The sequence below is a fragment of the Muntiacus reevesi genome, chromosome 1, assembly GCF_963930625.1.
Source record: "Muntiacus reevesi chromosome 1, mMunRee1.1, whole genome shotgun sequence".
Taxonomy (NCBI): Eukaryota; Metazoa; Chordata; class Mammalia; order Artiodactyla; family Cervidae; genus Muntiacus; species Muntiacus reevesi.
Window position 1 is genome coordinate 189,032,895 of NC_089249.1, and position 18,106 is coordinate 189,051,000.

General features: G+C 38.6%; 1 protein-coding gene and 1 non-coding gene across 2 annotated transcripts; both read left to right on the plus strand.

Annotated features, from left to right (window-relative positions):
* Window positions 1-677: 677 nt before the first annotated feature.
* On the plus strand, window positions 678-1,682 carry LOC136156045 (olfactory receptor 7A5-like). The gene is made up of 2 exons (XM_065918415.1): window positions 678-1,592; window positions 1,653-1,682. Exons 1-2 carry the CDS (start codon window positions 678-680, stop codon window positions 1,680-1,682), a joined length of 945 nt encoding a protein of 314 aa, XP_065774487.1.
* Window positions 1,683-9,843: 8,161 nt separating this feature from the next.
* Window positions 9,844-9,916, plus strand: TRNAY-AUA (transfer RNA tyrosine (anticodon AUA)). The gene has a single exon. It is a non-coding gene; the product is annotated as a tRNA-Tyr (tRNA).
* Window positions 9,917-18,106: the final 8,190 nt, after the last annotated feature.

An 18,106-nucleotide genomic window follows, 5' to 3' on the forward strand; every position in this document is an offset into this window, starting at 1 on the left:
GAAATTTTTCTATGTTTTCTAGATTATCCACCTTGACATATGATTGCTCACAGAAGTCTCTCATCATCCTTTGCATTTCTCTAGTATCAGTTGTAAAATCTCCACTTTCATTTCTGAATTTATTTATCTGAGTCCTGGACATCCCCTCTGCCAGGCACACACTTCCACATACAGTATTTCATTTCTCTCCTCTTACATGAAGTCACTGACCAAATGTCACCTTGTTTTCAGGTCTTGCCTAAATACCCATGACAAATTGAATGCACTATTCACTGTCTCTTTTATAGCTACTTTAGATTTCTTTATAACACTTATTGCCATCTGTAAGTATTGTATAATGTTATTAATGGCTTACATATTTTTCTCCATCATGGAATTGTAGGTACCTTTGCTCTTCATGACCTTAGAAGTAATTGCCTAGATTGTAACTATTAATGAATCATGGTCAGACCTCAATTTACATTCCTGAAATCATGAAGAATTTTTCATTAAAACTGTAGAATACATGACTTCTTAGTGGGAAAGTTGATTGGAACAAAAATTCCAAGTCAGAGATGGCACAGGGATAAATCAGATCTGCACACAGAATATTAAAATTAATTTCTTCATATGTTGCATTCAAGTTTGTGTGAATATTTGTAATTCTTTTTTTCTTTCCTGGTAGTTACTTCAAACACATGGAACCAGGCAATGATACACAAATTTCAGAATTTATTCTCCTGGGATTCTCAGAGGAACCAGAGCTACAGCCGCTCATATTTGGACTTTTCCTCTCCATGTACCTGATCACCGTGTTTGGAAACCTGCTCATCATCCTGACTGTCTTCTCAGACTCCCACCTTCACACCCCCATGTATTTCTTCCTCTCTAACCTGTCCTTTGTAGACATCTGTTTCATCTCTACCACTATCCCAAAGATGTTATGGAACATCCAGACCCAGAGCAAAGTTATAATCTATGAAGGCTGCATCACACAAATTTATTTTTTCCTCCTCTTTGCAGTGTTGGACATCTTTCTCCTGACTGTGATGGCCTACGACCGCTTTGTGGCCATCTGTCACCCACTGCACTATACAATCATCATGAATCCCCAGATCTGTGGACTACTGGTTCTGGTGTCTTGGATCATGTGTATTCTGAATTCCTTGTTACAAAGCTTAATGGTGTTGCAGCTTTCCTTTTGCACTAATGTGGAAATTCCCCATTTTTTCTGTGACCTCAGTCAGATGACCCAACTTGCCTGTTCTGACAACTTTCTTAATTACATGGTGATTTATTTTACAACTGCCCTGCTAGGGAGTGGTGCCCTGACTGGTATCCTTTACTCTTATTCAAAGATCATTGCCTCCATCCGTAGAATCACATCAACTCAAGGGAAGTATAAAGCGTTTTCCACCTGTGCATCTCACCTCTCAGTTGTCTCCTTATTTTTTTCTACAAACCTAGGAGTGTACTTTAGCTCTGCTGCTACCCAGAGCTCACACTCAAGTGCAACAGCTTCGGTAATGTACACAGTGGTCACACCCATGCTGAATCCCTTCATCTACAGTCTGAGAAATAAAGACATAAAGGGGGCTCTGAAAAGACTCTTTGTGATGGTGAGTCTAAAAAGGAAAATAATTCTGGGTCTGGAGAAATGCCCATCATTGCAGGGCTCAATGCCTCAGAGTCAGTTGTTGTGATTCTTTAATCAGACTGTGGAAGTGAAAGTTGCTCTTTTATTTATTTCCTGGATTTTTATTTTTTCAACTACCTGGTACAATGAAATTACCTCGTTTATTAATGAAGATATGCAATGACTTTCTTCTCTTTTTTTTTCTTTCTGTTTCTGCTAGAGTCCAGCCCCAGCAGATCCAGGAGTACCCAAGGGATGAGTGGCGTCCATGAGAAAGGAGACAGACACACACAGAAGGTTGCGTGGAAGAGAAAGCTCTCTCCCTTTATTTTTAGGACAGCTCAGTTTTTATAGAATGAACATTACCTCCCCCTTAAATCACCACATATTACATCAGATATTGGTTTCGTGCTTCTGGCAATTGTTTTTTTCTTTCCCATGTTTTTCCCCTATGCATTCATCTGGAACATTTCCAATTACAGGGTTTTTTTTTCATGAATGTCCTGTACATTAGTATTCTTGCCTCAATGACCTAATATTTTCATTCTAATAAAAACAATGTTCCATAGATTCCAGATATAGTATGAAATCTTTGGGTAATAAAACAATACATGGGAAAGGTTTACAGAAAAAAAAAAAAAAAAAAAAAAAACATTTCTGAGAATAGTACCATGTGAAAACCCTGATATTTTTCTTTACCTGAAACCACAAAACCTCAGTCTACAATGAATAACTATGAAGCAGCAAAGCACCTCTAAAGCAGCAAAACACCCCTATTAATAGTGAGGTAATGGCAGTGAAGCTGGTTAATATAAATCTTCTATTGAAATCCTATGTAACATATTTCCTAACTCTACAAAAATACCCATAATATTCCATGTTATTTAAAGGAAGGGAAATAATGGACAAATAGCAGCAAGGAAATAGCAATAATAAAAACCCTCTCAACCAAGGAGCAAGTAAACTGAAGCAGTACATCTACTTCTAAATCTAAATGCCTCTACTGTTTTCTATTCTAGAACATTATAATCTTTTAAGCAAGCAGCCAAACTATGCCTGTGGCCTTTCCCTTTTTGACTTGATGTTTATGGTCATATCCTGAGCCAGAGCAATCATGAACATTTCTAAATAGGTTTGGATTTCTCCAGGGAGGCCTCATTACTATATATTACATTTCCAAAAATTAATTGAAAATCCAACAACATTTTGAGTTTATTTTTTGTATGGTGTTAGAAAGTGTTCTAGTTTCATTCTTTTACAAGTGGTTGACCAGTTTTCCCAGCACCACTTGCTAAAGAGGTTGTCTTTTTTCCATTGTATATCCTTGCCTCCTTTGTCAAAGATAAGCTGTCCATAGGTACGTGGATTTATCTCTGGGCTTTCTATTCTGTTCCATTGATCTATATTTCTGTCTTTGTGCCAGTGCCATACTGTCTTGATGACTGTGGCTTTGTAGTATAGTCTGAAGTCAGGCAGGTTGATTCCTCCAGTTCCATTCTTCTTTCTCAAGATTACTTTGACTATTCGAGGTTTTTTGTATTTCCATACAAATTGTGAGATTATTTGTTCTAGTTCTGTGAAAAATACCGTTGGTAGCTTGATAGGGATTGCATTGAATCTATAGATTGCTTTGGGTAAAATAACCATTTTGACAATATTGATTCTTCCAATCCATGAACACAGTATGTTTCTCCATCTGTTTGTGTTCTCTTTGATTTCTCTCGTCAGTGTTTTATAGTTTTCTATGTATAGGTCTTTTGTTTCTTTAGGTAGATATACTCCTAAGTATTTTATTCTTTTGTTGCAATGGTGAATGGTATTGTTTCCTAAATTTCTCTTTCTGTTTTTTCATTGTTAGTATATAGAAATGCAAGGGATTTCTGGGTGTTAATTTTATCTCCTGCAACTTTACTGTATTCATTGATTAGCTCTAGTACTTTTCTGGAAGAGTCTTTAGGGTTTTCTATGTAGAGGATCATGTCATCTGCAAACAGCGAGAGTTTCACTTCTTCTTTTCCTATCTGGATTCCTTTTATTTCTTTTCCTGCTCTGATTGCTGTGGCCAAAACTTCCAACACTATGTTGAGTAGCCGTGGTGAGAGTGGGCATCCTTGTCTTGTTCCTGATTTCAGAGGAAATGCTTTCAATTTTTCACCATTGAGGGTGATGCTTGCTGTGGGTTTGTCATATATAGCTTTTATTATGTTGAGATATATTCCTTCTATTCCTGCTTTCTGGAGAGTTTTAATCACGGATTAAAGATCTAAATGTAAGACCAAAAACTATAAAACTCCTAGGGGAGAACACAGGCAAAACACTCTCCGACATAAATCACAGCAAGATCTTCTATGACCCACCGCCCAGAATATTGGAAATAAAAGCAAAAATAAACAAATGGGACCTAATAAAACTTAAAAGCTTTTGCACAACAAAGGAAACTATAAGTAAGGTGAAAAGACAGCCCTCAGATTGGGAGAAAATAATCGCAAATGAGGAAACAGACAAAGGATTAATCTCAAAAATATACAAGCAACTTGTGAAGCTCAATTCCAGAAAAATAAATGACACAATCAAAAAATGGGCCAAAGAACTAAACAGACATTTCTCCAAAGAAGACATACAGATGGCTAACAAACACATGAAAAGGTGCTCAACATCACTCATTATCAGAGAAATGCAAATCAAAACCACAATGAGGTACCATTACACGCCAGTCAGGATGGCTGCTATCCAAAGTCTACAAGCATTAAATGCTGGAGAGGGTGTGGAGAAAAGGGAACCCTCTTACACTGTTGGTGGGAATGCAAACTAGTACAGCCACTATGGAAAACAGTGTGGAGATTTCTTAAAAACTGGAAATAGAACTGCCATATGACCCAGCAATCCCACTTCTGGGCATACACACTGAGGAAACCAGATCTGAAAGAGACACGTGCACCCCAATGTTCATCGCAGCACTGTTTATAATAGCCAGGACATGGAAGCAACCTAGATGTCCATCAGCAGATGAATGGATAAGGAAGCTGTGGTACATATACACCATGGAATATTACTCAGCCATTAAAAAGAATTCATTTGAATGAGTTCTAATGAGATGGATGAAACTGGAGCCCATTATACAGAGTGAAGTAAGCCAGAAAGATAAAGAACATTACAGCATACTAACACATATATATGGAATTTAGAAAGATGGTAACAATAACCTTATATGCAAAACAGAAAAAGAGACACAGAAGTACAGAACAGACTTTTGAACTCTGTGGGAGAAGGTGAGCATGGGATGTTTCGAGAGAACAGCATGTATATTATCTATGGTGAAACAGATCACCAGCCCAGGTGGGATGCATGAGTCAAGTGCTCTGGCCTGGTGCACTGGGAAGACCCAGAGGAATCGGGTGGAGAGGGAGGTGGGAGGGGGGATCGGGATGGGGAATACGTGTAACTAATGGCTGATTCATATCAATGTATGACAAAACCCACTGAAAAAATAAATAAATAAATAAAAGAAAGTCCAACAACAGTAAGACAGAAAGATGAAAGGGACATACCGAGCCCCTGGGACTACCCCAAGGGGAAGAGCTGCCTTGCAATTTCCTTTCTCATCCCATGACCTTGTCCCCAGGACAACCCCGAGGGGAAGAACTGCCTTGCAGGTTCCTCTCTCATTCCACGAACTTGTCATGGATTGGGTGCATCCCGGCGTCTCCCGACATGTTTCCTTACCTTTTTCTCAAACTTTGATATGAAAAAGTTGAAAAATCCTATGCATTGCAAGAAACTGACTTAATTTACTAAGAATCAGTTCAGCTCAGTCTCTTTGAGACCCCATGGGCTGCAGCACACCAGGCTTCCCTGGCCATCACCAACTTCTGGAGCTTGTTCAAATTCATGTTCATTGGGTCCCGTGATGCCATCCAACCATCTCATTCTCTTTTGCCCCTTCTCCTCCTGCCTTCAATTTTTCCCAGCATCAGGGTCTTTTCCAATGCATCAGGTGACCAATGAATTGGAGTTTCAACTTTAGCATCAGTCTTTCCAATGAGTATTCAGGACTGATTTCTTTAGGACTGGCTGAGTTGATCTCCTTGCAGTCCAAATGACCCTCAAGATTCTTCTCCAACACCAGAATCCAAAAGCATCAATTCTTCAGCACTCAGCTTTCTTTATGGTCCAACTCTCACATCCATACCTAACTAGTGGAAAACCACAGGCCTTTGTCAACAAAGTACTATCTCAGCTTTTTAATATGCTGTCTGGGTTGGCCATACCTTTTCTTCCAAGGAGCAAACATCTTTTAATTCCTTGGCTGCAGTCACCATCTTCAGTGATTTTGGAGCCCAAGAAAATAAAGTCTCTCAGTGTTTTCATTGTTTCCCCATCTATTTGCCATGATCTTAGTTTTTTGAATGTTGAGTTTTAAGCCAGATTTTTCACTTTTTTCTTTCACTTTCATCAAGAGTCTCTTTAGCTTCTCTTCACTTTCTGCCATAAGAGTGGTGTCATCTGCACATCTGAGGTTATTGTTATTTCTCCCAGCAATTATAATTCCAGTTTGTGCTTCATCCAGCTGGTATTTTGCATGATGTACTTTGCACACAATTTAAATAAGCAGGTGACAATATAAAGCTGTAATGTACTACTTTCCCAATTTGGAACCAGTCTGTTGTTCCATGTCCGGTTCCAACTGTTACTTCCTGTCTTGCATACAGATTTCTCAGGAGGCAGGGCAGCTGATACAGTATTCCCACATCTTTAAGAATTTTCCACAGTTTGTTGCAATACACACAGTCAATAAAGCAGAAGTAGATGTTTTTGTGAACTCTCTTGCTTTTTCTGTGATCAAACAGATGCTGGCAATTTGATCTCTGGTTCCTCTGCCTTTTCTAAATCCAGCTTGAACATTTGGAATTTCATGGTTCACATACTGTTGAAACTCAGCTTGGAGAATTTTGAGCATTACTTTGCTAGTATGTGAGATGAACACAGTTGTGTGGTAGTTTGAGCATTGTTTGGCATTGACTTTCTTTGGGATTGGAGTGAAAACTGACCTTTTCCAGTCCTGTGGCCACTGCTGAGTTTTCCAAATTTGCTGGCATAATGAGTGCAGCACTTTCACAGGATCGTCTTTTAGGATTTGAAATAGCTCAACTGTAATTCCATCACCTCCACTAGCTTTGTTAAGGCCCATTTGACTTCACCTTCCAGGATGTCTGGCTCTAGGTGAGTGATCACACCATTGTGGTTATCTGGGTCATTAGGATTTTTTTGTATAGTTCTTCTGTGTATTCTTGCCACCTCTTCTTAATATCTTCTGCTTCTTTTAGGGCCATACTCTTTCCGTCCTTTATTAAGAACCATGTCTTCTCAAATGACAGATATCACCCTAGTTTACTGTGTCAATTGTTTTATTAAAAAAACTACATTTGGAAACTAGGTCATATTTATAATATTATAGAAGAGCAAAAACCCGAGAGTACAGTTTTTCACTTCTATGTCCATCATCCCTTTCTATATCATTTCCTGAACTGGTGTTCTTGATGCTGTAGACCTTTATATAATTATGTGTTTCATAACAGGTCATTGGATTTTATTCTCCTAATTAGGATTTTGTTCTCTTGTCCACACTGTCTGCCAAAGTCACTGGCAAAATTGATTATTAAATATACATCTGCCCTTATAGTCTATACAGAAGCAGTGAGTGAAATGAAAGTTGCTCAGTTGTGTCTGACTCTTTGCAACCCCGTGGACTATGAACTCCATGGGATTTTCCAGGCCAGAATACTGGAGTGGATAGCCTTTCCCTTCTTCAGGGGATCTTCCCAACCCAGGGATTGAACCCAGGTATCCCACATTGCAGGCAGATTCTTTACCAGCTAGCCACAAGGAATTGACTTAGTATGACCTTCAAGTCAGAGATGATATTGAATATAATAATGTAAATGTTATAATATTATGCATGGCATTCATTCTCAAACTGTACATATACCCATTAAAGTAATGAATACCACCTTACCCATAGGTAAAGACAGTAAGGAATAGAGGTATTAGCATAATATATAGGTGGTGCTAGTGGTAAAGAGCCTGCCTGCCCAATGCAGGAGACAGAAGAGACCTGGGTTTGATCCCTGGATCAGGAATATCCCCTGGAGGAGCACATGGCAACTCACTCCAGTATTCTTGTCTGAAGAATCCCCATGGACAGAGGAGCCTGGTGGCTAGAATCCATAGGGTTGCAAAGAATCAGACACGACTGAAGTGTCTTGGCACACACGCACACATAGGAAGCACAGACTACTGAGCAGGGAGTATACAAGAATTTCATAGACTAGTAAACCGGCAGTTCCTCTCCTAGACTATATGCTGGAAATCAACTAGAGACATTCACAATATCCAGCAATATCACGTTTATGAATGAATGAAATTTACACATTGCAAATGAAAATACATGTTTCAGGGTCAATATTTCAGATTCAGTTATAATTTTCTGTCTAGAAAATTAATTAAAGATTAAAATATGTTTTTAATGAGTCCTGCTAAAGGCTTATCAATTTTGTTTATCTTCTTAAAGAACAACATTTTAGTTTTATTAATCTTTATTATTGTTTCTTTCATTTCTTTTTCATTTATTCCTGCTTGGATATAAAATGGAATGCATTTGAGTCGGTTCTAATGAGGTGGATGAACCTAGAACCTATTATACAGAGTGAAGTGAGTCAGAAAGAGAAACATAAACATCATATTCTAACTGAATATAGAATATAGAAAGATGGTACTGAAGGATTTATTTGTAGGGCAGCAATGGAGAAACAGACATAGAGAATAGACTTATAGACATGGGGAGGGGGAGGAGAGGCTGAGATGTATGGAAAGAGTAACATGAAACTTACACTATCACACGTAAAATAGAGAGCCAATGGGAATTTGCTGTATGGCTCAGGAAACTCAAACAGGGGATCTGCATCAACCTAGATGGGTGGGATGGGGAGGGAGATGGGAGGGAGGTTCAAAACGGAGGGGATACATGTATACCTATGACTGATTCATGTTGAGGTTTGACAGAAAACAACAAAATTCTGTAAAGCAATCATCCTTCAATAAAAAAGTAAATTTAAAATATGCTTTTAAATTATAAAATAAAAATTTTAAATAGTGTGGAATACTGGTTTCAATGCAAAGGGCAATTTATTCATTAAGGTGAAAGACTGATGAAACTGTTTTTTATTTTCTTATTGAACTATCTTACTATTCCTGCTTGAAAACTTGCAGCAATGCCTACAACTATGATTTTTCCCATTGTTATAAATAAATAAATAAATAAATAAATTTCTGTCTACTTATAAGGTTCAGAGTCAACAGTTTTTGTGTACAAATATGTATGTCCTTGCAAGCTCTCCTTGGAACATCAATGAAGTCAATTTTTAACACAGTTCTGTCACGGTATCCAAGTGGTCTAAGACACCAGACTCAAGCTGATACATTTCTATGAAGAAAAATTAAAAAAAAAAAAAAAAAAAAAACTTGAGTAACAAAATAATCAGAAATACTGTCCCCATATGTCAGAATATGATCAAACAGGGAAAATAATCCAAGAAAGAGTGAATTATGTATATGTATAACTGACTTACCTTCTTGTACACCCAAAGCTAACACAACATTGCAAATCAACTATATCTCAATATTCTCTTAAAGAAGCAGTAGATTATCATTGGAGAAAGCAATGGCAATCCACTCCAGTACTCTTGCCTGGAAAGAGTACTCCTCTCATGGACGGAGGAGCCTGGTAGGCTGCAGTCCATGGGGTCGCGAAGAGTTGAACATGACTGAGTGACTTCACTTTAAATTTTCCTTTCATGCATTGGAGAAGGAAATGGCAACCCATTCCAGTGTTCTTGCCTGGAGAATCCCGAGGACGGGGGAGCCTGGTGGGCTGCCGTTTGTGGGATTGCACAGAGTTGGACACAACTGAAGTGACTTAGCAGCAGCAGCAGCAGCAGATTATCATTGCCCACATCATTCATTTTGATTACTGCAATTTTAGTGTGTTGCATTATCAACCACCCTAAAATAAAATGTAAGACATAGTGTGTGTGTGTGTGTGTGTGTGTGCTAGGTCACTTCAGTCGTGTCCAATCTGTGAGACCTCATAGACTGTAGCCCAGAAAATTCTGTTCATGGAATTCTCCAGGCAAGAGTACTGAAGTGGATTGCCATGCCCTACTCCAGGGGCTTTCCTGGTGGCTCAGACGGTAAAGCGTCTGCCTATAATGCAGGAGACCCGGGTTCAATCCCTGGGTCTGGAAGATCTCCTGGAGGAGGAAATGGCAACCCACTCCAGTACTCTTGCCTGGAAAATCCCATGGATGGAGGAACCTGGTAGGTTACAGTCCATGGGGTTGCAGAGAGTCGGACACGACTGAGCAACTTCACACCTTCACACACTCCAGGGGAATTATCCCAACTCAGGGATTCAACCCATTTCTCTTATGTCTCCTACTTGGCAGCTGGGTTCTGTTCCACTAGTGCCACCTGGGAAGCCCAAAACGTAATGTATTTCTTTTCAGAGAGATGGTATGGTTTGGAATTGTTCCAAGCTGTTAGATTCCTCATGATGCCAGATCCTGGCATCAACAACATCTGGGAGTTTGATACAAATGCAGAATCTCTGAGCCACCCTAGTTCTCCCAAATTAGAATCTCTATTTAAATAAGAAGATCCCTTAGTGATTCAAATACACTTTGATGCTGGAGAAGTTCTGGTCAAAACACCATGAAGCCAAAATTAAAGCATCCATGATTTTATAGGAAAGAAATACATCTCTTTCCCAAGTTGAAGAGAGGAACAATAATTTTCTAAAGACATTGAGAGGCATTCCCTATCACAAGGCAGTACTTTGGAGGTCCATGGGACCTAGACAACTCAGGTTATCAGTCTCAGATTTGGGGAAAATATTAACTCAAGTGTGGGAAAAAGTATAAGCAGATAAGATCTTTGGAAGGCAGAAGAGTTCATGGAATTGGAGAAATAAAGACTGAATTCACCTGACTGGACTCTAATCTGGTCTCTAGGATACAAAGACTCAATAGGAATCATTTTCTTCTTTGTATTCAGACAGGGAAATATGAGCTCAGTTGGGATAACAATGGAAACAGTGCCTAAGAACAGTCTAGGGAACTGTAACTATCTCATCTATGTCCCTCAGTGTTAGCATCCCAGGTGCCGGGCAAGACTTGGATGGTGCCTTTGGAATCCTTATCATAGCTCAGGAAGCAAAGTTGGACTCCTTCCTTCTGGCCTAATCTGGGAGCAGAGCTTCTGTCTCCATCATCAATCCTCCAGGGAGTAATTCAGACTTCCACACAGAGAATTTCCTCTTAGAGCCAGGTAAGTCTGACAGTTCAGTTGGTATATGAGGAAAAGTCCAGAGGACAATGAACCTGAGAACTTTTACCTAAGGTCACTGAGCCTCAGAACACCCTAGCCCAGAATCAAGAGACTGTTATGTTTCTGTAATAGGCTGACTAATTAGGCTATAATTAATTTATTTAATATATTGAAAAGAGAAGTGTCTTTTGAACTCAGATATACAAGGATCAGTCAGCTAATTGATGGGGAAAAAAGGGAAAGGAAATTCAGATTAATGAGAATGAAGAAAGAAAAAGAGGCATAAAGTGGTTCTACTAAAATTAGAACATAACTGAGGAGATTTACAGTTAACAGGCATAATAAGTTAGAATATTATGTTTGGAGGCTTATGCAGAGAGCTGAAGCCACTTTTTTTTAACATTTAAGATGGGTTGTATTTGAGCAAATTTGTGTGTTTTTTTAGAAAGACTCATTTTTTTATTGGGTTATTGTTTTATGATATTGAGTTACACAGTTGTTTTCAAATTTTAGAGATGAACCCTTTGTTGGTTGCATCTTTCACAAATATTTTCATGTTTGTGCATGTATCATGTGCACATATTTTCACATTTGAGAATGTTTATTAGAAACCCTCAGACTAAGGGAGGTGGATAATATTTTGCAACATCAGTTCCTGAGACAAAGAATTCACAGATTTCCCTCTTGTTGGATATTCATATGAAAAACAAATTGTACTTAATATGAAAAAGGGTTAAGCTAACAGGCTTTACTTTACAACTATTTCATTATCTAGAGGTGGGGAAGCAACAGTGACTTTTCAAACACAGAAGAAACAAAAATCAGCCACATCTCATCAACAGTGATAACCGTTAATCTTTTAACAGAAAGGAACTATTCTAAGCTTTTTACATACATTGAATTAATCTGTCAAGCATCTCTGGACAGTGGATACAACTCCCCTTACTATTTAAAAAGAGAATATTAGCATTTACAGTGTTTCAGTTGGCTCCCCATGCTAAACAACTATGAATAATATGTGGTAGATCTAAGATTCAAAACTTAGTTTTCTGATGCCCAAAGTTTTGCATGCAATAGTTTTTTTTTTAAATAGCTCACCTTTTGAACTTGAAAAAATATTCCATCACTGTTTTACCTTGTATATTTTCTGTTATAAACTGTAAGTTTGTTTCCTAATACCTTTTATCTAATGGAATGTTTAATCAGTAAAAGCCATAACATATTATCTGTTTCTCTGGAGAAAAAAGCAATGTGTGTTTTCCCCCTACTTTATTAGGTATTCTGGGATTTAAAAGGATATAACTAGGGTTGGAATGCTGCCAGAACAACAACAAAAAAAAAGATTTCTCATTACAATCCTCCAGGAACCACCTGAGCATTCTAGATCTTTTTCTCCATTGATGTGTAGGTCTCTACTCTCACTCCCTGTTTTTGCATTTTTTTTAATTTTCTTAAATATCAGATATAAAATGAGCATATAAATATGGATCTCCTTGCTTACATGTCCTTGAGAGTCTTATCAACTAGAATTTGTGTATTATTTCTGCATTCTTTTTGTAATGAAGTGATATCAGTTTATAACATTACATAAGCTTTAGGTATACAGGACATATTGACTTCCACTACAACATGGCGTGCTGTGATTTATGGGGTTGCAGAGTTGGACACAACTGAGTGATTGAACTGACTGATAGACTGACAACATGCTCACCATCAAAATGTTAGTTTCCAACCACCACAATAAAATTGTCCTTCTTTACCCATTTTTCCCAACTCTCTTTTCTCTCCTTCAACAATTATTCTGTTTTCTCTATCTGTTTGTTTTTATTGGAATTGTTCATTTATTTAATGTTTTTATTTATTTAATGTACTTATTTATTTTTAATGTATTTTTTTATTTTTTATATTACAGGCATGAGTGAAATCATATGATGTTTGTCTTTTTCCATTTGACATTTCCTTCCATTATTCCCTCAAGATCCAGATGGACATTTGTCACAAGTGGCAAGATTTCTTCTTTTATTATGGCTCAGTACTTCTCCATTGTAGACACACACCACATTTTCTTTATCCATTCACCTATCAATAGACACTTAGGCTACTTCTATACCTTTGCTATTATAAATAATGCCACAATAAACACTAGTACGCAAAATAGTGCTTCAAGTCAGTGCTTTGGGCCTTTTTTTTTTTTTTTTTTTTTTAAGGGGCCTAAATACCCAGAAGTGGAATTGCTGGATCACCCTGGAGAACAGAATAGCTACCTACTTCAGTATTCTTGCCTGGAGAATTTCATGGATAGAGAAGCCTAGCGGGCTACAGTCCATGGATTCACAGAGTCGGACACACCTGAGTGACTAACACTTTGACCCCACTTTTCATGGCAATTCTAAGGCTTCCTTGGTGGGTCAGCTTGTAAAGAACCCACCTGCCAATGCAGGGGATGCAAGAGACATGGCTTCGATCCCTGGGTCGGGAAGATCCCCTGGAGAAAGAAATGGGAACCCTCTCCAGTGCTCTTGCCTGGAAACTTCCATGGTCAGAGGTACCTAGTGGACTACAGTCCGTGGGTTTTCAGAGTCTGGCATGACTGAGCACATGCACACAACAAGGTAGTGTTATTTTTAAAATGTGAGGAACCATCACACTGTTTTACATAGTGGCTCTAATAATTTACATTCCCAGCAACAGTGAATGAGGGTTACCTTTTTTCCCCAACTGATTCCAACATTTGTCATTTCTTGTCTTTGGGATAATAGCCATTCTTATTTTATTGGAATATAATTGATTTACTTTCTAGCTTGTGGGATGAGTGCAATTGTGTGGCAGTTTGAGCATTCTTTGGCATTGCCTTTCTTTGGAATTGAAATGAAAATTGATCTTTCCCAGTCCTGTGGCCACTGCTGAGTTTTCCAAATTTGCTTACATATTGAATGCAGCACTTTCACAGCATCATCTTTTAGGATCTGAAATAGCTCAAGTGGAATTCCATCACCTCCACTAGCTTTGTTCATAATGATGCTTCCTGAGGTCAACTTGACTTCACATTCCAGGATGTGTGGCTCTAGCTGAGTGATCAAACCTTCGTGATTATCTGGGTCTTGAAGATATTTTTTGTACAGTTCTGTGTATTCTTGCCACCTCTTCTTAATATCCTCTTCTTCTGTTAGGTCCATACCATTTCTGTCCTTTATTGAGCCCATCTTTGCAAGAAATGTTCCCTTGGTATCTCTCATCTCACAGGGTTCTAAAGTAATGCTTAAAATTCTCCAAGCCAGGCTTCAACAGTACATGAACCGGGAACTTCCAGATGTTCAAGCTGGTTTTAGAAAAAGCAGGGGAACCAGAGATCAAATTGCCAACATCTGCTGGATCATTGAAAAAGCAAGAGAGTTCCAGAAAAACATCTATTTCTGCTTAATTGACTATGCCAGCGCCTTTGACTGTGTGGATCAGAACAAACAGTGGAAAATTCTTCAAGAGATGGGAATACCAGACCACCTGACCTGCCTCTTGAGAAACCTGTATGCAGGTCAGGAAGCAACAGTTAGAACTGGACATGGAACAACAGACTGGTTCCAAATAGGAAAAGGAGTATGTCAAAGTTGGATATTGTCACCCTGCTTATTTAACTAATATGCAGAGTACATCATGAGAAATGCTGGGCTGGAAGAATCACAAGCTGGGATCAAGATTTCCAGGAGAAATATCAATAACCTCAGATATGCGGATGACACCACCCTTATGGCAGAAAGTGAAGAACTAAAGAGCCTCTTGATGAAAGTGAGGAAGGAGAGTGAAAAGGTTGGCTTAAAACTCAACATTCAGAAAACTAAGATCATTACATCCAGTCCCATCACTTCATGGCAAATAGATGGAGAAACAGTGGAAACAGTGGTAGACTTACTTTTTGGGGCTCCAAAATCACTGCAGATGGTGACTGCAGCCATAAAATTAAAAGATGCTTATTCCTTGGAAGGAAAGTTATGACCAATCTAAACAGCATATTAAAAAGCAGAGACGTTACTTTGTCAACAAAGGTTCACCTAGTCAAGGCTATGGTTTTACCAGTGGTCATGTATGGATGTCAGAGTTGCACTATAAAGAAAGCTGAGCGCCAAAAAATTGATGCTTTTGAACTGTGATGTTGGAGAAGACTCTTGAGAGTCCCTTGGACTGCAAGGAGATCCAACCAGTCCATCCTAAAGGAGATCAGTCCTGGGTGTTCATTGGAAGGACTGATGCTGAAGCTGAAACTCCAATACTTTGGCCACTGGATGTGAAGGGCTGGCTTATTTGAAAAGACCCTGATGCTGGGAAATATTGAGGGCAGGAGGAGAAGGGGATGGGACAGGATGAGATGATTGGATGGTACCACAAACTCAATGGACATGAGTTTGGGTAAACTCCTGGAGTTGGTGATGGACAGGGAGGCCTGCCATGCTGCGGTTCATGGGGTCACAAAGAGTAGGACACGACTGAGTGACTAAACTGAACTGAACTAATAGTTGATTTACAATGTTCTGTGAATTTCTGCTGTACAGCAAACTACTCCCCCTCTCTGTATGTGTGCGTATATATATATATATATATGTATGTATGTATTGTCTTCAGTTTTGGTTTTCACAAGATATTGAGTAAAGTTTCCTGTGCTATATAATAGAATTTTGTTGTTTAGCCATCCTGTATACGAGTTTGTTCTGCTAATCCCACACTCCCAGTCAATCCGTACTCCACCCCTCAGGCAACTACAAGTTTGTTCTCTATGTCTGTGAATCTGTTTCTGCTTTGTAGATAGGATCATTTGTGTCATATTTTAGATTCCACATATAAGTGATAATCTATGTTAGTTGTCTTTCTCTTTCTGACTTACTTCACTTAGAATAATAATCTCCGTGTCTACCAGGTTGCTGCTAATGTCATTATTTCATTATTTTTGTGGCTGAGTAATATAGCATTATGTGTGTGTGTGTATATACATATAATATACATATATATGTATATGCATATATATGTGTGTGTATATATGCATATATATACATATACATACATATATATATATTTATATATCTGGCATAATCTTTTTTATCTGTGAATGTACATTTAGGTTGTTTCCATGTCTTAGCTATTGTAAATTGTGCTGCTATGAACACAAGGGTGCATGTATCTTTTAAATTATAGTTTTGTATGGGTACGTGCCTCAGAGGAGAATTACAGGATCGCAAGTCAGCTCAAATTTTGGCTTTTCTGAGGAATGTCCATACTTTTCTCCACAGTGGCTATACCAACTTACATTCCCACCAACAGTGTGAGAGGATTCCCTTTTCTCCATACCCACTCCAGAATTTATTTTTGACTTTTCAGTGATAGCCCTTCTGACTACTTCAAAGTGGAACTTCACTGTTGTCTTGATTTTCATCTCTGTCATAATGACTGATGATGACCATCTTTTCATGGACTTGTTGACATCTGTATGTCTTTTTTTGGAGGAATGTCCATTTAGGTCTTCTGTTTATTTTTCTATTGAGTTGTTTGTTTTTTTATTTAATTATAGGAAAAATTTGTGTATTTTGGAAATTAAGCCCTTATCAGTCACATCATTTGTAAATACTTTCTCCTTGTCTGCATGCTGTGTTTTCTATTTGTTTATGCTTTACTTTGCTGGGCAAAAGCATATGTTTGACTAGGTCCCTTTTGTTTATCTCTGCTTGTATATCTATTGTCTTGGAAGACTGACCTAAGAGAACATTGATATGACTTATGTTGGAGAATGTTTTACCAATGATCTCTTCTAGCAGCTTTACAGTTTCTTCTTTTATACTTAAGTCTTTGAGTGATTTTGAGTTTCTTTTTGTGTATGCTGTGAGGCTGTGTTCTAACTTCATTGATTTGCATGTAGATGTTCAACTTTCCTAATACCACTTTCTGATGAGACTAAATTTTCCCCATTGTATATTATTGCATTCTTTGTCAAAGATTAAGTGTTCATAATTATGTGGGTTTATTTCTGGGCTCTCTGTTCTGTTACATTGATCCATGTGTCTACTTTTGTGCTAATACCACACTGTTTCGTTTGCTGTAGCTTTGCAGTACTGTCTGAAGTTTGGGAGAGTTATACCTCCTGATTCGCTATTTTGTCCTCAGGCTGACTTTGCCAGTTGTGTGTCATTTATGGTTTAATATAAATTGTAAGATTATTTTTTCTAGTCCTGTGAAAAAATCTCATGTAGATTGTTTTGGGTCATATGGGCATTTTAACAATATTAATTCTTCCAACCCAAGAGCATGGGATATCTTTCCATTTAACTTCTTTTATTAATGTTTTGGACTTCTCAGTGTATAAGTCTTGTGTTTCCCTGAAAGTGAAAGTGAAAGTCACTCAGTCATGTCTGACTCTTTGCGACCCCCATGGACTATACAGTCTATGAAATTCTTCAGGCAAGAATACTGGAGAGGGTAGCCATTCCCTACACCAGCAGATCTTCCTGACCCATGAATCCAACCAGGGTCTCCTGCATTGCAGGCAGATTATTTATCAGCTGAGCTATCAGGGAAGCCCTTTGCTTTCTTGATGAGATTTATTCTGAAGTGTTTTTATTGAGATTTTAGATGAGATTTGTTTTTTGTGAGGCTGTCACGGCTAACGCCATGACAGGCAGCCTAGATTAGGAGTAGGCCTGGTTTCCCAGGGTAACAATTATCAGGCCTCCTGGAGCTAGTCAATCAACGTATGTCTAGCAAGAAAAAAGGGAACCTATCAGGGGAAAGCTGAAAGCCCCACATTGGGCCAACAAAAATTACCTTGCAACTGTGTAACCAATTCGCTTGCCCCAACTACCCACTGTGTAACCAATCCGATTGTGCCAACTACCTGCGGCTTATTTTGACCTAATAAATACCCAAGAGAACTGGGGCTTGGGGCCTTTCATCCTCACACCCTTGATGAGGGCGGGAGGCCCTGGCTCTAGTCAGTAATAAATTCCCCTATTGCAAGTTGAGTTGTTTCGAAGAGTCTTCTTTCCCGACCGGGGACTCGGACTACGGGCAGAACATTTGGGGGCTCGTCCAGGATCTCTTGACCGGGGAAGAACGCTCTTTGGAACAAAGGGG

Coding starts and splice junctions, on each gene's coding strand:
- LOC136156045 (XM_065918415.1), top strand. CDS start 678: ATGGAACCAGGCAATGATACACAAATTTCAGAATTTATTCTCCTGGGA. Junction 1,593..1,652: donor GGGCTCTGAAAAGACTCTTT/GTGATGGTGAGT, acceptor CCATCATTGCAG/GGCTCAATGCCTCAGAGTCA.